This window comes from Notamacropus eugenii, chromosome 5, assembly GCF_028372415.1.
Source record: "Notamacropus eugenii isolate mMacEug1 chromosome 5, mMacEug1.pri_v2, whole genome shotgun sequence".
NCBI lineage: Eukaryota > Metazoa > Chordata > Mammalia > Diprotodontia > Macropodidae > Notamacropus > Notamacropus eugenii.
In genome coordinates this window covers 299,393,629-299,415,094 of record NC_092876.1, presented here as the reverse complement: position 1 = coordinate 299,415,094, position 21,466 = coordinate 299,393,629, and the positions used below count along the sequence as shown (strand labels likewise).

At 37.9% G+C, this 21,466-nt stretch overlaps 1 protein-coding gene across 1 annotated transcript in view; it reads right to left on the bottom strand.

Annotated features, from left to right (window-relative positions):
- The window catches only part of TMEM163 (transmembrane protein 163), a 279,629-nt gene that overhangs the window by 57,971 nt on the left and 200,192 nt on the right, over positions 1-21,466 (bottom strand). Inside the window, exon 5 of the mRNA XM_072613271.1 lies at positions 15,323-15,419. Within this exon, the coding sequence (XP_072469372.1) occupies positions 15,323-15,419 (97 nt within the window). The remainder of the gene's footprint in view (positions 1-15,322; positions 15,420-21,466) is intronic.

Here is a 21,466-nt window from a genome sequence, read left to right as displayed (position 1 = left end):
TAACTTGAATATATCTTTTGAGATTCTCATTACTTTCCTCTATGTACTCTAAGCTCTAGTTAAACTCGCTATTCTCTAAATGTGGTTTTTCTCACACAGTTTCCTCCATTTAGAATATTCTCCCCAACTATCTCTGCCTGTTAAATATGTAAAAGCCTATTCCAAATGCCCTGGGCATCTAGGTGATACTATGGATAGAAAACTGGCCCTGGAATTAGAAGGACCTGAGTTCAAACCAGCCTCAGACACTTGCTAGCTTGTGACCCTGGGCAAGTCACTTAACCCTATTTGCCTCAGTTCTTTGTTTGTAAAATAGGCTGGAGAGGGAAATGGCAAACCACTCCAGTATCTTTGCCAAGAAAAACCCATGGAGAGTTGGCAGCAACTGAAATAACTCAACAACAATATTCCTTCCTATGCTGATGTAATCTCTCCTACTGAAATCCATGAAATTTTGAACCTCCATTTTGACCCTGATTTTATTCTATCCTATGTTATTTCTTTTGCATATGCCTTTTGTTCACCTAAGATTTTCAGTGTCATGGAAGGCATGCTCTATAAACTCCAAACAAAATAAGGATTCCCTTTTATGTTGAAGTTTTCCTAATGTTCTGATTCAAAAAAATGAAAATTACTAAATTTCATCTAATCCTAAAACACAAGACCTTTTCAATAATATTCAAAGCAGTGATGATAAGAGTAGCTTAACTAGTCACACAGTAAAACCAAAGTGGATGAAAAAAATATTGGCCAGACTATAACATGGAGATATTCAGGTAATCCATCAAATTAATTGATTGAAATGTAGACCCTGGACAGGCAATATAGATGAACTTAGCCCAAAATTGAGCTAGCAGAGAAGGGGATGGATTGCATCTGGAAAATTGTATGGATCTTTCAACTATCTCCAACTGCGTACTGCTGTAAAAGCTTACACCGAATATAAAAATTACTCCAGTAATACCATATGATCATGAATCACATAATGTCATGATCTCAAGAAGATTCAAGACAAACAACAAACTAAATGACAATGACAAGACACATTATGAGCCTAAGTAACCTATAGCTGAAAAAATAATAGGCACTATACAAATGTAAATTGTTAGGAATCTAGAAGTTTCTAATACATATAGATGAGAAAGATGAGGACAGTGAAGAAAAGACAGAAAAAATATAGATCAGTTGCCTCAAACAATTTCCTAGTAGATCAACAAGAAGAAGCATCAGATTCTGAAATGTTTTGTAAGTGCAAAAGGTCATATAGGTGTTAAACTGTAATGACCACTTCTACTCCTCTACCAGAGTTTGCTTCTGCTGATAGGATGGTCCCCCTGAAATGCTGCTTGCTGGTTGTTCAAACTGCAAAAGAAGGCATCACAGAGAAATTTTCTTCTCAGGTGTTCTAGAAAGTCCATGCTTTGTTCAGCTCCTAGCATTGTATCTGCTCAGTGAACATTAGTTAGGTGAATGAATAAATGCTAGACATCACATTTCCAGGCTATATGAGTTAAAATAGATGAAACTAGGCTGATCCTCATGTCAAGAATGTCATACCTCTGTTGAATTAGTATGATTGAAAATGTGTTTTGAACCCAGGAATGGAAAGATAAATATCTACTTCCTCATTTCCTCTCCTCCTGGAACTTTTCAATCTCTTGCTTTTTGTAAGTCATTTTCATTATGAAGTTCTTTAACATTACAATTAAATATTACAATCCAAGTTATTTACAATACTTAAGGTATTTTTTAAAGAAGACTAAAAGATTCTTCATCTTTATAAATTTTGTTTTTGTGAGTGATTCGATAGTTTGGGGAGATTTTATTTAAGTATTTAGAGAATCTGGATCGAAGAAGGAAAATGAAACAACAATAATATCTGCCACACAGTGTTTCAAGGTCTGCCAAGCATTTAACAGACTTTAACTCATTTGAACCTCCCAACTCTCCTCTGAGGTGGTACTAAATGTATCACCTCATTTGACAGATGAGGACAGTTAGAGATTAACTATTTTACCCATGGAATGAAAAATAGGAATTGTTACTCATATAGCTAAAAGTGGAAACAACTTTCCTTTGGGAATACTTTCCTTCACATAATGCAGAGTTCTCTTCCTTCCTCTTTCAGTCCTTTCTTATTTTACTTCCTTTCTCCCTCAATCTTTTCTCTTTTCTCCTTCCTTCTTCCCTTAGTCATTTCCCTTTTGTTCTCCTTCTTTTCTCCCTCATCTTCTTTCCTTTCCAGAAACTGTCATGTAAACAGGACAAGTGAAAGTAGAGATTTAATTGTTCTAAGTTGTTCTGGATAACTAGAATATCAAAGCAGTATTTCATGGATCATAGAAATGGCTGAGCATTAAAAAATCCCTGTTATAATATGTTATTCCTTTCAATGAGCTCCACTTGTACTTGACAAGTACCTATCAGCTAATTAGTCACATCATATATTCATGGAAAGGTACAGATGTCCATTCCTTACTATCCTGCCCAGTCATTTTTTTTCCTTCCACTAAGACAGAGAACTTGAAATAATTTTGGCCAACATTAGAACTAGATGGCCACCTCGCATCTGCTTGCACAGACTTGAATCAAATGCAAAATAACTCTTGTACTCTGAGGTTAATATGAGATGTAGGATCCATTTCTTCTCACAAACCACAATTACTTTAAAAACTCTTCATCCCCATTTCAGCCATTTTGCCTTTTCACTGTGGCCACCTGATTAGCAGAAGAAAAGAATGTCATGTCAAATTAAATCTTGTTCAATCACCACACAGAGCAACCATAGCAAAGTCAGTATTGGAACAAAACTTAACATCAAATTCAACTCAAAGTCGGTACAACAATAGGTCAGAATGGCCCTCATCTTACTTGAGGAGAGGGGAAGGACTATTATCTAGTTTTACATTTAAGATATCAGGGATGGAAAGAAAGGAATCAGGAGACTTTGGGCAGAGCTCTCTTTCTCATGGGATACCTCAGTGATCAGATATCAGAGGATATCCTCAAGAACCAAAGGGTAGAGCTGGATTGCTATCATTCAGTGGACTTAATTTACAGGAACATAGGAGCTGGAAGAGAGATTCAAGATCATCCAGCTTGACACCTCTCTCCCCGCTTTAGTTTTCAAATGAGGAAATAGGCCCTGGCAGCTTAAGCATGTCCACTGTCTCCACACTCTAGGTATGCTGGAGCAACTCATACCTACTTGAGCCAATTGCTAAATTTCCAGTGTGAGCATTTACACTAGGAAATTGGTAAAGGCTTCAAATCAGGGCTTGATTTATTGCTTTGAGATTGTCTAGATTTCAGAAAAGCATGGAGAAAAGGTTATTGATGCAGATTAAACTTAAAAGAGTAGCATGCATTTGGAAGAGTCAATTGTGAAACATTTACTAGCATGCAGTAAATGAGTTTGGGTCATCTCCCTGAACATGAAACAAGAACTTAGTGGGTAGCTCCAAAGAGGTATGAAACAGGACATGAGGGATTTTATTCTGGTTAATAGATTCATCTAATACAATGCTGAGGAGTGCCAGAAAATCTGATGTCACTTGCATGGATACTAAAGAGACAAGGCCCAGATGACAGCTTGGGAAAAAAGTGAAGGAACATTTCCAGACAGAACCAATACAATGCAAATTTGTTTTATTTCACTCTCCTCGGGTGGCAGCAGGTAGCCTAATGGATGGAGAGTTGGCTTCTAAGTTCTAAGAGAGTTGGGTACAATCCTTCCTCTGATGCATATTTGCCCTGGGTAAGTAATTTAATTCTCTGTGCACAAAGGCAACCCTCTAAGACTGTAAGTTGAGGAGAAGGTGATCATCTGCATCGGTATAGAAATTTCCTCAGTTGAGAGTTCCCTATGTCCATGATATTGAAGATCTAGTTCTTATCCCTATGCTTATTTATAACAAGAAAGGTGATAGCTATAAGTTGGGGGGAGGGAGGAAAAAAGAACATCAAAGAAGCATGTAAAAATACAACGAAAAGGTAGGAAGAAGACTCAGAAGGGGACATAGATAAAGATGTAGACAAAGACATAGACAAGAAGGGCCATGTAAGTCCTTAAAATAATACATAAAAGAAGGTATATAGATAGATTTGCGGTTTCACAATGCATGCTTCTTTTTTCTGACCTTTGTATATGGAAATAGTCAGATTTATTGATAACTCTTAAGTTTATATTTTTAGAAAAGTTTTTAAAAAAATCACTCAAATGGGAAATAAGTGAAGGGTGGGTAGAACCTGCTTTTAACAACTGAATAATGAAGGTAGGTCGAACAGGACAAAATAAAATGTGTCAAGGAAAAAAGTAAGTCTTATAGGAATAGAAATCTTCAGGACTGTCAAAGAAAGCAAAAGTAAGGTCAATAAAAGATGACCCAAACCCCAGGAGTGATCTTTTGAGCATCAGATTTTTCTTTTTCAAGAGAATTAGACCAGCTACAGAGAATAACCCAGAGAGTCATAAGAAACAAGCTGAGGATCATACATTGAGGTAAAGACCAGGAATTAGATTCTGAGAGATTTAGGATCCCACCATTACTGGGAGTGATGCCAAGTCAACCACAACCCAGACTACAAAACCAGAATGTCTCTGTTCAGCTTCCTGGCCAATTCAGAAAACTCTGTTCTTTTCCTTAAAGCTTTGTCTTTCTTGGTACCCCATCATTTCACACATAACCCTCTCTGTAGTTTTGGTGCTTTTTACTTATTTTAGTTTTTTTAGTAGAATTACCCTTCTAAACCGAGTTTATATGGAAAGAAGCAGTGTTTCCACATATGGCATAGCGGAGTTAGGGATCAGTACTATGGTGTTGGTAGTGTCTGGATCCACTCCAAAGCTTACCGAAGTCAACAGAGAAAAGTCATCAAGGGTGCGTGCGTGCGTGTGTGTGTGTGTGTGTGTGTGTGTGTGTGTGTGTGTGTGTGTGTGTGTAGTTGGAGAAGGGGAAGAGACCCCAGTAGGAATAAAGTAGGGACTGGCTGTGAGGACAGGAGCTCCCATGTTGCACTACCTCACTTACTAGGTAAAGATACTGAGAAGTAGAATTGGGAAATAGATTTCTCTCCAAAAAGCAAACAGGGTGTGAATCAAATAGCTAAAATATATAACACATTTTGTAAGCTTTAAAGTACTTGTATAAATGCTAGCTATTATTGTAGTCATTAATAAAGTCACTTTGGCAACAAAAATCTGTTGTTCGTCTTTGAGACATTTAATATGAACTTGAATTAGCAAAGATCTTAGAAGGAAGTTATCAGTCTACCTATTCCTATTGACTATGACATCTCAGAACTAACCAGGAGTTAATGACATGTACGAACTGCATGGTCAGTTTCCACATATCTAGCTAATCAGAGGAAATGCATGGAGGGTAGAAAGAAGAGTGAGCCCCAATCCTAAATGCTTGGTTTTTAGTTCTAGCTCTATAAAAATCCATCTGGGTAACCTCAGGCCAGTCACTGAAGGTTTCTATGCTTCACTTTCCTCATCTGTAAAATGAATAGAATATTATCTGACCTATCAACCTTACATGGTGATCATGAAATAAAATATAGAGTTGTATTAAGAACCCTCACCAATATAAGGGATAATAATACCATTTTTTTCTTTTACCAGAACTGTGATTTCATCCATGAAGGAAGCTCTCATTGAATAATTTTCTTGACCATTGCAATGCAGAAGAGCACCTCTTCTACAACTTTTAGGATTAGAGAGATGTCTAGGGTAATAAGGTAGCAAGTTGATGGCCCAGATTCATATGGGCAGCCAGTATGTACCAGAGAAGGGACCTAAGCCCAGACTTTCTTGGTTTTGAAGCCAGTTTCTATCTAATAAATATATATCTGTAGATATATTTATAAATAGTATATTAATACATTATATTGTATATTACAATATAGTAACAATTATATATTCTATCTATATATTATAGATATGACATATTTGCTATATCTATATATTATATAGAATATATTTTGTATATCACATATCCAGTATGTCTATGTTTAATTTAGATCTATATAGATCCATAAATATATTTGTTACTAGATATATAGATTTATAGAGGCCAGCCCTTTGATACAGGTCCCATATAAATACTATTACAAACTGCTATAATCCTGTGCATTCAGATTAAAGTGCTGGGTGGATGACTATAGGATTATGGAGTTTAAAACTAGAAAAGAGATTATTTAGTCTAGGGGTTGGCAAACTATGGTCTGAGCACCTGCTGGCTAAGGACATCTCTCTCTCTCTTTCTCCCTCTCCTTCTCCCTCTCCCTGTCCCTCTCCCTCCTCCCTCTCCCTCCCTTACTTTCTCTCTCTGTCTCTCTGTCTCTGTCTCTCTGTCTCTGTCTCTGTCTCTGTCTCTGTCTCTGTCTCTGTCTCTGTCTCTCTCTCTCTCTCTCTCTCTCTCTCTCTCTTTCTCTCTCAACATTTTCAATACATCAGCTCAGTACCAAAGCAGGCAGTAGGCCAGGCCATCCCTTGATTTTGCAGGCAAGGAAACTGAAGGCTAGAGAAGAGAAGCTATGTGTCTGAGGTCATCCAGGTGGTAGTAAGTCACATGGATGGGAGGTTAAACCTGTTTTCTGACTTTAAATTTGGTGCTCTTCCTGTTATTTGCTGATCTTAAGCATAGTATTTATATCATGTTTATTTTGAGGTATATGGTGGATGTTGTATTATAAATAAGGAATTATGAAAGAGTCCTGGAGTAAAGGACATTGTCAAATAAATTATGAATAAAAAGTTGGACTGGTCACTTGGCAAAAGGAAGATTGACCAGACTGCATTGCAGTAGTGTCTTCATTAGGTCAAGAGAAAGTAAGGAAAGCCTGAACTCCTTGGATGCCTCCCTCCACATAGCTCTCGACCTCCTACCCACATGGTGAACTGCCAGGAGAGGGCAGAGACAAGAGTTACCCAGGATGGGCAGGCGCAGGTTGCAATCAGCATCTTTGGAGGGAAGACCTGAATTAAGCACCAGGTTCATTTGAGTATTGGCATATGTGCATATATGTGTATATATAAGCAGGAGAGGCATTTTAGTACAAGGGACAGAGCACTTTCCTTAGTATCCAGAAGACCCAGAATCAAGTAGGCTGTATAATCATGGGAGAGCCACAATCTCTCAGTGCAGCAGGGAGTTGTTCAATTCTATAAGTATGTGGTGCATTGGAAAGAACATTGGATTAAGAGGGAGAACTAAGTTCAAAGTCTATCTTTTGTTCTTTCTGCCTGAGTAAACTTCATCTGTTTCCTTATCTGTAAAATGAGGGGTCTGTACTAAACAACTTAAACGTTCCCTTCCAGCTCTAATATAATGATACCACAATCTTAAATTATAGACAAACTACTAATATGCATCAAAGGAGGGAGTTTCCATACCTGGAGATCTCCACTCCAATAAAATTGCAGGTCTGGAACAAGAAAAAAATATGTGTGCAATTTTTATAGAAGCCTATTTTCTTCTTTTCCAAAATCTATTTCATTTACATTCCAAAGAACCTCCATATACGTTGGGAAACAACACAGCTTATGTTATTTGCACATTATGCCCCAGCAGCTGAATGTTTAACTCGTGTTATACATAGCATAAGAGAAAATAAAGTTAGCATGATTGCTTCAGAATAACTCAATGGGAATGAGCAACATCAAGGCTTTTATCCAAAGAACTTTACAATTAAGAAATTGGTAATTACAGCTCCTACTTAAAATGTAGGCACTGTTGTAATTGTTCTTATTCTAAAAAAAAAAAGTTATGTAGATTAAAATATGATCTTAAAAACTTGGTTTGTAATGTGCCTCGGGGAAAGCAATGGAATTTAATGCATGAATCAAAAGTGCAAAATGAAGTTTTATAGTTTGGGACATTGTTCAGAGTACCTATTAATTCTATATTCGTATCACAGAATTGTATGGTTCAACAGACCAACAAGGCAATCAGTAAAGTTCTCCTTGATTCAGATATTGACTGAAGAGAATACCCTAGATAAAGGTGTTGGGGGTGGAAGCTCAATTCCATGTGGACAGTCTCGGGCGGGTAAAGGTGGGAACTTCTAAATCTTAGAGTTCTCATGAGGCCCTCCAGAAAACAGCAGGGAATCGAGGAGTGAGACTGAGCTATCTCGTGTATTTCCGCCTCTTCCCGTGAGAAACGTGATGGGAGGAGCATCCCTGCCCTCGAGACTGACCCGGATTTGGGCACACCTATTGTTATCTAACAGGCAAGGTATTCAGGTGCAAACTACGTGGCCGGAGAGCTTAATTAGGGTCAGGAAAGCCTGAAGGCGCTCTTAGCGCTGAGGGGCCCTTACAGGACAGAAGGCCCCTTTTCCTCTCTTCGTTCTTCCCTCTCCCCTCTCTCCCCACTTCCACTTCTGCTTTCATTCTCTTGCTGTAAGATCTTTGCCTCCTTGGGAGATTTCTCTCTCCCTCCTAAGGAAGAGTTCCCCCTGCACATGTAACCGAGACCCTGAATAAAGCCTAACCCTTGTTCGACTCCAGAAAGTCTCTTCTCTCATACGTTTATCTGGTTTGGCCAGCTGAAGACCTGCGAGGTAAGGTAAGACTCGGGTAGCCCTCAGGCCTCTAGGCCTGGCATAAAGGTTTCAAACCGGTGAATTTCACATAACATGTCAGCATGTGGACCCATCAAACTTAAGATAATGGAAACAAGCCTTTCTTCATCTCTCTAGCATTTCAAATGTTCACAGGCTAAGGGTTAAGGTGCTGAATGGTACTGGTACTTACTCACTTAACATTTAGCATCAATAATCAGAGTCAGGATGCCTGGGTTCAAGTCTCAGCTCTTGCAGTGAATCTGATGTGTGACCTTGGACAGATCACTTCACCTTTATAATTCTTAAATTTCTCATCTATAATATGAGAGAATAGGACTAGATAATCTCAAGGTCTCTCTTTATCATGACACACAGGTAAAGGAAAGGATATGTGGAAGCTGAACAAATTTGAAAAAATTTTTTTTACATTGATACTAATAATTCCTGTCTGGAGAAGAATACTATCCAATATGTTCAAGATTAGATTAAAATTTATCTCTTCATTAATCTTATGGTATTCTATCTATCAGGACTTTCTATTAGCTGGCATGCCCATAATACAATGATAATTAGCATTCATAATGATGACCCAGAGGTACTATTACATCCTAAAGTGCCATCTATTCAAGGGAGCAAGGGATTAGAAGGCAGTAGTGAGTAGAAGACATATGGAGCTGAATTATTTTATTATCAGGTCAAGATAAGGGAGAGAAGAAAGTAGAGTTAGAGCAGGGGTACCTGAAAAAATACTGAAGGTTGGAGGTTTCAAGATGGCTAAACAGTTTTAGGAAGGGTGAGACACAGTGTAAGATAAATGGATAGAAAGTTTTGGTCATTTTAATGGAGGGATGTCAGGGGTTTTTTGGGTTTTTTTTTTTTTAATGAAAGAAGTGAAACACTTGAAGATAATGGTGAAATCCAAGGATGATCATCCTGGGCATAACTTAGATGAAGAGATATGAGGGACTAAAGAATTAGGAGGTTAGGATGACTGAGGAAGCGTCAGTGTGAATGTTGAAGACTCCGAGTATAAGAACAAGAGCTGGGCAATTGAAGAAAGTAACAGGCCACATGGTGGATGTTTTGATAAAGATGATGAGCTGCAGCCAGTAGTCAGTAAACACTAGGATACACACAGGGTGGGAAATGTTGATAGCATGAGCTTCAAAAGGAGAAAATGGTGGCCAAGGGATAGTCTGGAAGTAACAGTGGAGAATAAGTAGTATTATGATCCCCCTTCAGGATCAATGTGTTAAGGGATGTAAGAGAAGGTGCGGACAATACTAGAGGATGGCCAGGGCTGATGAAATCTGGTGATGCCAGTCTCAATGAATGCAAATCAATGGAAGGAATATGAAAGGAAGAGTTTCAGAATAGGGAAGTTTCTTCATCACAGAATGATAATTCCTGAGGGACACCAAAGGCAGAGTTAGAATGAGGTTTGGCTGAAAGTGATGGGGAATGAGAAAATGAGAAATAGGAGTTGTGAGCAGTTGATACCTATGTAGCTGACATTATTACATTACACTGATAAATGCAAAACATTTTGTTAACTTCATCATTTGCTGATTCACAAGCCTATGATGCAGATATACAGGTATTATTATACGTGTTGTGGAATTGAGGTTAAGAAAAGTTAAAGTACCAGTCCAGAGTCACACAGCTAGTAGATGATGGAGGCAGGATTCAAACCCAGGTCTTCCTTACTCTTTCCACTATTCCACTGCTTCTCTGAGGAGATTTTTAAGAGTTTTGAGCAGATATGATCTGTACATGAGAAAAATTAATTTGGTAGTAGTATGAAGATAAATTGGGGAGTATGGATGGGAGTTGGGAAAAGAAGGGAAAGGAAATGAATAAGCATTTATTAAGCACCTACAGTTTGCCAGACATTGTGCTAAGTGCTTTCACAAACCACTTGATAAATAGGGAGGTCGACTAAGAAGCTGCTGTAATAAATAACAGAGGTGAGTAGCAATGAGAGTCTGCACTAAAATTATTATAGTGGAAATGCTAGTTTTCATCCTTCATTCTCTAATAGGACCAATGACATCATGAGGGTGATATCCTGACTTACAGGTGAATTAAATTTAAGCAAGGCAGAGCTGCACAGTCATTGACCTTACTATTTCCTCCAGTCATCAAAGTCCAGTAGCAAGACAAAAGTCAAGACAATTGGTCATGGCCCAGGGTAGTACAGACCTTTCTCAGTTGAGGTCTTACCCAGATTTCAGTTTGTCCAAAGCAATGCTCATTCAATGACTAAGGACTAGGTAAGATTTGAGACAAAAGATGGCCTAGTTTATCATCAGAAAACTTTCAGTTTGGGAGAGGAAGACCCTCCAAAAACAGAAAACAATTACTATTTACATTCATTCTAAACCATCAAAACCTAAACAAAGAGCAATAGAGGCTTGGGCTAGGGCTTATTATTGGTTATTCAATGAAATTCAGAGAGATTTAGGTTTAAAGATGTAGTCAAATAGCTTCACTTAAATCACAATTGACTTTTTAAAAGGATGTTTGTTCAGAGCTGTATTTCAAGAAATCATAAATGAAAACTGCAGGATAAAAAGTAAATGGTTCTTGCTTTTTGAAAAAAAAAGATAAAAATATATAATTTTTAAAAATCTACTTTCCAACCCCCCCCAAATCTTACAAAATATGAACAACAAAAAATTATATTCCTCTGGACAGAACACTATAGTAGGAATAGAAAATTGAGGGAAGGATTTCCAGATACACCACAGAGACAATCCACAGGTTTCAGCAAGTGGTGAGATACGTCAGATGGATGAGAAGAAAGAGTCAAAAAACAAACAAACAAACAAAAACACTGGAGTTTTAAGCACTGGTTATTAGGTGAATGGTGGAATTTGATAAGATGGAATTGTATTGGTGCTCTCTGTACCCATGTAGATCACACATGTCCAATCCATGTCTTCTTATCCTGTACTCTGGAAAGTCTTCCTGATAGGATCTCCCAGAGTAGTGGGGAGAAGTGTACTTTAAGATCTTTTAAAATGGAATTGAAATCACTGACTTAGAGCTGAAACGCTGGAAGGTCACAAGAGGCCATGTAGTCTGATCCTTTCATTTTACAGATAAGAAAACTGACGCTTGGAAAGCTTAAAGTGACTTACACATTGACACAGCCAAAACGTGACAGAAGTGAGATGTGAACCCAGGTCCTCTGATTCCAAATTGAGCACTTTGCCTACCCTGTCATACTGCCTTTCAGCATAAGAGGTACAGGATTCAAGTTGCCAGTTACTTCTTACAATGATTGTATGACCTGTCCGACTCTTTTCTCCAGTCATATAGTTCCTTGGTGATAGCATCCTATCACTTCTTATATATGCCAGTCATGGTTGAGAATATGCTGGAGCTAAATCACACCAACAACACAGTTGCCATTGCTTTTTGAGTGACCCAGCTTAAATTCTTTGAAATTGTGGCACAACTGTCGGAATTAGCAAAGTCAAAAGGAAGAGTTAATTTGGGAAAAAATACATTCTGTTTGGGGAACATTGGCTTCAAGGTGCCTTGCTCCCAGACTTGCCCTGTGTGGCTTACAGGTAGTATCTCTGTGCCACACTCCATGTTTGGCTTATATTTGTAATAGCAAACTATTAAGACATTGATCCATGCTGTAGTACTACACATTAGGAGTTGGACAGGGATTCATGAATTCAACTGACAACATAATTCAGGAAATATAACTTAGAACACTGTTTTCTATGAATTGTCATCCAAGGTTTAACACAGAAACAATTTCTCTAGAAATGTACCTTCAGGTGTGGGGAAACTAGGGCCTCAAGGCCATATGGGTCCTCAAGTGCAGCTCTTTGACTGAATCTAAATTTCACAGAAAAAAGTTTAGATTCAGTCAAAGGGTAGCACTTGAGGACCCAGAGGGCACCACATGACCTTGTGTCTGAAGGTTCCTCACCCTTGTGTCTTCACTAAAGCTCCAAAAACAAGGCACTTGGTGAGAAGAAAGCCCCACATACATGCAAAAAACCTGCTGTGGTCACAAGTCATCCAGGAAGAAGGAAATCTATCTCTTCATCCACAATCCCAAGTCATGACCACTCAATAAGAGGAAAACATTGCTCACTTTCCAAGAAGATGGGGTAGCAAAGAAGGAGGAAAGGAAGGAATCATGTGATGTTGTCATCTGCCTCTGATATTACACGGGCTGACCATCTATATAAGCCATATTCATCATTTTAGCTTACCATTGGATTGTCCTTTTTTTAAGCAGTGGAGGACTAGGTTTTAGGCTAAATGGGCACCAAGCTTAGTCTCCCTTTTGACTTCTGCAGCATATCTCACACACTCACACACACACACACACATACACACACACACATACACACACATTCATTCTCTGGTCAGAGTTGTTTAAGCTGCTGTCCTAAGAAATGGCTTTCAAAAGAAGAAGGGATATTTGTTATTCTAAGATTGCAACAAAAAGGGAGAAAAGAAAGGAGTAACGCTAATTGAGTTTGAGATGTAGAATTAGGCAGAAAAGGGAACTTCAAGCACATAGCTGTAATGAGAACAGTCAAAGAGTTTAGAACGACAAAGGATATTAGAGATCAAATACTTCAGTTCTCTAATTTTAAAGATAAGTAAGCTGAGGTCCAAGAAAGTAAAATGACTTGTCTAAGAATCACGTGAAATAGGAATACTATCAGCTGTATAGGACAATTTTAGTCCTTCCAAGATGGAGAGGGGACATAGGAAATATATGTTATATTCTTAGTACACATAACACATTCTTAAGTGAAAATATATGGACTCCTTAAAAATTCTATAGATTCATAGGATTTAGAGCCAGAAAGGACCTTAGATATCATCTAGTCTAACGACCCTTTAGAGATGGAGAAGCTGACACCCAGAGAGGTTAAGCAATTTGTCTAATGTGGCAAGGAAAGTTTTTTTTCTAAATAAAATGCCTTATTTTATATGCTGTGTGGATCTAGATTAGATTCAGGACAGGCCTCCAAAAAACTTTTTCCAAATAAGGTGCTAAGTATTTCACTAGTAGAGTAGGAGGAAGGCCGAGTAAATTATGTTTTAGCTGGGTTCTCAGACATCAGGACCAGGCCAGATTTTTCTTCCTATGCCATTTTCTTTCTTCTGTGACTCAGTCAATTAACCATTATCTTCAATTTTCCCCTGCTCTATATTAAACGCATTCACTGAAACAAATGTACTATTAGTCATTTATACCTTAGTGTGAATTTAAGACAATGTGTCTTCTTTACCAGGAATAATTATCTCCTAAGTCTTATGCCTACCTAAGGAATGGAAGACTTTTTCATTATTCAAAAAATTTCACATGTCATCCTCTAGAGAAGAAAGATGTCAGATAAGAAGAAAGCCCTTCTTTGGCCCCCTAAAATTATACTATGCAATGACATCCTAAATTAGTACTTTGGCCAATTAAGGGTCAAAATAAAATGGGACAACAGGTAAGGGGGATGGGAAAGGCTGGTGTCCCAATTTTATGAATACAGTCAAATGTCAACACTGACTGTAAAAGTGACCTCTTGGCACTTTCTTTTCCCATCTTTGAAGGATCAGACGCAAGTCTGATCACCAGTCAAGGGAGATATGGAACACTGAAATTTGCAAGATCTACTTATGTGACTCCAGTCTCTTAAAAAGAGAAGGAATGCCTTGATGTAACCTCTGGGACTACAATATAACTGCCTTTAAAACCTAGGGAAATTCACTTAATATCATCTCCTCAATATAACCATAAAATCACTCCCAAATAAGGAGAATTAAGGGTCTGCCATATTTCTTCCAAATAGGTTTCCCTGCATGATCCCCAGCAAAAATTATATAAGGTCTAATAATTCTGGTTTTACAGAGGTACTACAGACTCTCATCCTGACTCATCAAATCATGTGCTACAAGATCAGCCTAGATTTTACCTCTGAATCACTGCACAGTTTGTGTACACAGAACTTATCGTCAAGGCAGGGCTTTCATCTGAGAGTAATCACAGTGGCTGCCTTTTGTGCAGATTCACTGATAGGAAGTTGTTCAAATATTCCTACTCTTTGGGCATTCTCAGAAAAGAGATTAGAGTGCAGGTAATGATTTATATCCTAAGAGCTAGGCATCCACAGGAGGATATTAATTGGAGTCATAGAGATTTTAAAAATCATACCCAATATCATTTTTTTCCCACCAACCCAAAGATTAGGTTGTGCCACTGGAATTTCCATTGCACTGGAAAACCTAATGCAAATAGTTTTGTGTACTGAAGTGTAACACAGTCTAGGGGGAAGGGGAAGGAGAAAGAGGAGGAAAGACTTAATTCTATTGAATGGACAAAGAATGACAGATGGAAGCAATATGAAATGTATCACTTTGCCATATGTGAAACAAACAGATTCTCAATACAAAAGAGTTATTTAAAGATATGTTACTTTAAAGTTAAAAAAAAGCATCGAACTCCAAATATCTGCAGAGAATGATGCTGAACACAGTAGTGACAAAGCAGATGGCCCATATGTCGAGAAAGGCTGCTTACGTTTTTCTCTGTTGCTGCTTTTCAAGTCATTTCCCTCTGCGCTGTAGTCAAGTTACCAAAATAAACATGAATTCTAATATCCTTCCTAACCATGGACGTACTGTGTTCTTTTACAATGTGACCACCACTCCCAGGAAACTTACTGCTTTGAGGATTGCATAAGAGAACCTTAATGAACAAGAGTGACCTTACCACTTCTGGGAGCAGCCTTGTTGAAAGGTCATGGATAGCTTTGACCACTATACATACAGATGACAGAAGGAATATCACCCCCAAGATCACACAGGCTCTGCAAAGAAACAAGAGGTTGAGAATCTTAATTTGGAATATACCACCCTACAAAAGCATTCATACAATTCTGAAAAGTTTATGGTTCACTAATTTCCCACTGAGGATGAACACCATTCCCAAAGCTCCCAGGAAGGCAAAAATTTAGAGTCAAAAGGCACCCTATATACCTTCTAGTTCAATACCTTCATTTTACAGTGGAGAAAATTGAAACTCAATGAGAGTAAAGTGAGTTTCCCAAGAACATATATTGAGTAAATAGCTAGGCTCATATTCAAACCCAGGTCTTTGTACTATATAAATGATTTTTCCTACCATAGGAAACGTGTTTATTAAGCACCTCCTGTGCTAAGTGCTTTCCACATATCATTTCATTGAAACCTCAAACTAATCCTGTAAGAAAAATGCTATTATGATCTTCATTTTACAGTGAAGGAAACTGAGGCAAACAGAGGTTAAGTGACTTGCCCAGGATCACACAGCTCATAAGTATCTGAGGCTACATTTGAATTCAGGTCTTCCTCCAGGTCCAAATCTCTATCCAATGTGCCACCTCTGTTACAGCATGGCTACCTGTTAACTTTCAACTGGATCAGACAGTATGGACTGACCATTAAAAATCAGCACAATGTGAAAAGCACTTAAGGAACTTCAATAAATTCACAAAGCCCACGAATGTCAAGAATAAAATAAACTTCCAGAGATTATCCCCCCTCATGCAAAAGGACATGTGAATCTCTCCAAAGCAGATGAAGCCTGCACCGTGCATCTATTATTGTGATTATTACTGTTATTACTGCTTGATTTAAGGTAAATGGAGTCCATTGTGTTTCTTTGCTTTTTTAACTGTGCATTCCTGACACAATCCTAAAGCACTAAGATTAAAAAGTCAAGTAAACCACTTGGAACAAGTCTAGACAGTTGGGCTCTCTCATGTCTGGCACTCACTTTTGTTATGTGTGTCCTACAGGAAGGGTTAGGGTTTCATCATGAGACTGACAAATAAACATATAATACCAAAAGAAACTCTATATGGAGCCAATTTATGACATGATCTACCAAAACAGACTCAAAAATTTAGATATTTAAAAGACCCAAGAATTTTGGGAAACAGGAATTTTCCTATATTATAAAATGGGAGTTCTACTACTTGCATCACCTACCTCATGGAATTATTGAGAGAAAAGGGGCTTGTAAATCTTAAAATGCTAAAGGAATATGTGCTATTTTAAAAAAAAGTCCTTATTAAGTATGCCTTAGGTGTTCCATACTGTTAGGGGTTAAATGTCTTAAATCAGAATAGACAACTTCCTGTTTTCAATCTTCTTTCGTTATAAGGGAGGCAGTCATTTCAGAAGGAATTTATTGATAATAGCTCTTCAGATTATACTCAAGAAGAAAACACTGAGGGAACTTGAAACTCAAATAGAAACTTCTCAAAGCAAGAAAGTCCATGAAAGTTTGAATCCAAAACCAGAAATGAGAAATGAGAGAGGTCTGTTTTTCAAGACATCTGGATATAAGAGCAAAAGAGGAGGAATTCAATTCAGCAAACATCTAGTAAATGCCTCCTGTGTACCAGGCACTATGACAAGTGCCAGAAATGTAAAGATTTAAAAAAAAAACCAGTCCTCCCCTCCAGGAGCTAACATTCCACTAGAGAGAAACAGCACATACATAAATAAGAATATAAAAATGTACCAAATAAATTTTAGAAGATAATTTGAAGGCAAGGAAGCAGAGGGGAGGAAAGAAAGAGCATTCCTAGCACATGAGACAGCCTGTACAAAAGCAAGAAGAGGGGTGCTGTAATATTATTTATGGAGGGGGATAAAGGTGGAGTAAGTAGGCCAGTTTGTTTGCAGTGTGTTTGTTTGTAGAGAGCCTCAGGGGCATTCACCTGAAATCAGTTCTGAAAGATAGACTGGGGGCATATTGTGAAGGCTTTTAAGTAACAAACAAAGGAGTTTGCAGTTTATCCTAGGGACAATTTGGGGCTACCAGAATTTTTGGGCAAAGGATTGACATAGATCTGTACTTTAGGAAGAACAATTTGTCAGCTATTCTGTGGACAGACTAGGGAGGGGGGAAAGTACATGCAGAGAAACCAATTATGACTGTATTATAATAGTCCAGATGATTGACTGAACTAAGATGGTGGCCAGGTAAGTGAAGAGAAAGGGACAGACACAAGACATTGAGAAGATAAAATCAACAAGACTTCTCAACTTATTGGATATGGAGCAGTTAAGAAAAAGTGGTAAAGGAAAAGAAGGAAAGGAAAAGGAAGGGTCAGGGATGATTAAAATGTTGCAGGCATGGATGACTAGAATGTTGATGGTATTCTCAATACTATCACCAACAGAAATAGGAAAATTGGAAAAAAGAGTTCAGTTTAGAGGGAAGAGTTTCATTTTGGATACACTGAATTTGAGATGGCTATGGGGCATCCAAATGGAGTTCTGAAGCACAGGAGAGAAATGATGTCTGAATTGTACATTTTGGGTGTCACTAGCAAATAGATGATAGTAGAGATATGGGAACTAATGAGATCACAGAGAATGTATTGAAAGAAAAGGATCCAGGACACATTCATGCAGAAGGGGCAGGCTTTGGATGACGAAACTGCAAATGAGAATGAGAAGGAATGGTCAAAAAGATAGGAGGAGAGCAAGGACAGAGTAGTGTAACAAAAACCTAGGAAAGAAAGTACTAGGGGACAAGAGGTTATCAAGAGTACCAAATGCTGCAGAGAGGTAAAAAAAGAGGAAGATAAGAAAAATCTATTGGATTTAGCAATAAAAAAGATTTCTTATGATAATGGAAAGAAAATTTTAGCTTATTGATGAAGTTAGATGCCAGGTTGCAAGGAATTAAAAAATGAGTAGAAGGTGAGAGAAGGAATATAAGCAGTTTTTACTAGCACTTTGTGAAAGTGAAGAAAGGTATAGGACAATAGCTTGAGGGAGTGGTAGATTCAAGTGAAGACTTAATGGATGAAGAACTGGTATAGGCAGCAGGGAGTCAGTGGAGGGAGGAGTAAGAAAGATAGAAGGAGAGAGAAAGAAAGGGAGACTATAATTAACTAAAAGATGAAGCTCTCAGAAGAGATAGCATTAAGGGCACATGTGGAAGGGTTAGTCTTAACAAAGAAAAGGCATACATCTTACACTAAAACTGTAGCAAAAAGGGAGGGAATGAAGGGATAGTGTGGAGAAGGTCTGAGGTACAGAATTGGGCAGAAAAAGGAATTCAAAACATATGGCTCTGATTTTTCAGTAACGTACGAATCAAGGTCCTCAGTTGTGAAAGAAGGGAGGAGGGGAAAGACAGGTGGCTAGAAGAAAGAAGAGAAGGATTAGCATGTAGCAGTGAGGACTCAGTCCTATATAGATTATATAAAATTTTAGATGGCCCCTATCAGCATGATTATATGACTTCCTCCAGGGGGTTTAGCAGCAGGAGAGCAGGAAGAGACAAGGTGAAGGGGAGGAATAATCCAAGGTTGGGGAAGTGACTCAGAAGGAAAATAATGCCGAGATAGAGTGATATAAGACCTTAGATGTCGATCTTCAAGCAGGAGCCCAAGGCAAGGTGTTGAAAGAAGGAAACCTAATAATACCTAGGAAAGAAGAAATCATCTAGCAATGTTAATTTCATTGTAAAATGGAGGGAGAAGAAGGCTGGTAAAAAAGAAGAAAATGGCAGGTTCAAGAACAATAGGAATAAAATATCATAGGTTGTGGTTATGAGGTGAAAACGAAAGACAATAGTCATTCTCATTTTATCAGCTCATTATCTATATGCCTAATATGTGACAAATTTTTAAAGCTATGTGATTTCTCCATAATTCAGCACTAATCTGTACTCACATAATGCAAATTAATTTTAACAGTAGCAAGAATGATTTATGATTAATAGGTAAACCCTGGGATGGGGAACCTGTGTCCTGTCCTTGGGGGGGTAGCCTTTTGACTGAGTCCATGTTTTATAGAACAAATCTTTTTATCAAGGGGATTTGTTCTGTGATGTTTGGATTCAGTCAAGGGGCCACACTGAGGACCTAGAGGGTCATACACGGCCTTGAGATCACAGGTTCCCCATTCCTGTGTAAATTTATCACCCATAAACACAAGATGCATGTGTATAGATCTGCATATATGAGTGTATTGCTATATACAGCCACATGTATATTTCACATCTTTAGACTTTCTCTACTAGAACTCAGATATTCTGTTGGTATAGTTCAAGCCCCAAAGTGTTACATAATCAAATTAGACTAGGAAATGCTGATAGTCTATTAAACTGATTTTATCCCTATTTGTGTCAACAAAGCAGAATGATATGGGCTTCTTAGGGTCAGTTTTCTGGAACTTCAATCCATAGCCTCTCAAATTCAGATTTTTGCTATTCAAACTTAATGCTTCTTAAAATACAGTTGTGAACCTAAAAATCAAAATGCTTAGAGGATAATTCAAGAAATTATAATCATTTCAAAAGCAATAAGATGCAAAGTAGAAAAAGAAAAGGATAATCTAATAACAACTAAGAAGTAAAAGTATGAAAGTACTAAATGGCAGGTTGGATGAAAGTTCCACCTGTGCCAAATCTTTGAAATGAGGCAGTTAGGAGAGAAGATATGATTGAACATAATAATAACTAGTTACCATTTAAGTGCTTTACAATTTTATACACATAACCTAGGAGGTGGGTGATATTAATATATCTATATTATAGTTTATTAAACTCAGGAAAACAGAGATTAAGTGACTTGCCCCTGATCACGCAACTGGTATCTGAGGCAAGATTTAAACCTAGGTCTTCCTGATTCCAGATCGAGCAGTCTAATCACTGTGACACCTACTTGCCTTTAAATGAAAAAGAAAAGGAGAGAGAAAGCAAAAATTATGTCATGAACAAGTAGCTACTGATCACCAACAAAGCATAGTCCTGAAGAAGGATGGAGTGAAGAATTCCAAACTAGGATTTGTTAACATAAAGCAGACAACCATGGCTCTTATTGAAAATTCAAAGTTGGACTTGAGGAAGCACCATGGACAGCAGCTCAGTGACAGCATGGCAAGGAGGATGAAATAAATGTAAAAGATCAGAGACAGATGAAATTAGAAGTGATTTGGAAAGCCTAAAAAGAAGGGAGGAGGGAGGAAAACAAAGTGTGCTTCTGCCCTGACATTGAAAATGGTACAAAACTATGAAAAATAAGAAAAGTATCCCTGAGATTTGGTGAAGGAGGCATATTTGAGTTAATAAAATCAAGTAGGTCTTTAAACAGACTCTAGATAACTTTATGGCCAAGTACATTGTAGAGGGGACTCCTGCTTAGGAATAGGTTAGACTAGATGACCTGTAAGGTCACTTATAACTAAGATTCTGATTTTACTCGTAATGAATAGTGCACACAGTCAGAGCTGGGTGAAGCATTTATGCACCTGCAACATAATTCAGGACCCTTGTTGCCCTCATCTGTTGAATTTCAAAATAGCACTCTCTGTCTATTACTATCCACTGGAGGTTTTGAGCCTTGCTTAACATGTGACTTCATCTATAACATAATTAATATGTATGTATTATGGGCAGTAGATTGTTCTGGCAGTATAAACGTGTGTTTATAAAAACAACACTAATAACTGTCTCTTTGTTGCTCTCCTCCCCTAACCTTTCTCCACCCCATTACGGGATGCATCCTAGGCAGCAATCTGCTTCAAGGTATATGCCTAGTCCCAACTCTGCAAACATTTTCTATTTTTTAAATGCACTTCTATTTCAAAGTATTTTGTTTGGTGGAGAATGGTGAGGGTAGTGGAGGATTCATCTTAATAGACGAGGACTTCCAGGATGCTCCCAGAACATGGGCTATAACCCTAAAATGAGAACATTTTGAAAGGAGAAAAATATGGATACTTATTTAAGAGAGATTTCAAGGGAAAATACATATCTTCTTGGAGAATAATTTGGTACTGAAAGGAGGGGAAAAAAAGCTTCAAGTTTAGACCTCAAGGATTTATTTCTATTTGAAGGGATCTTGTG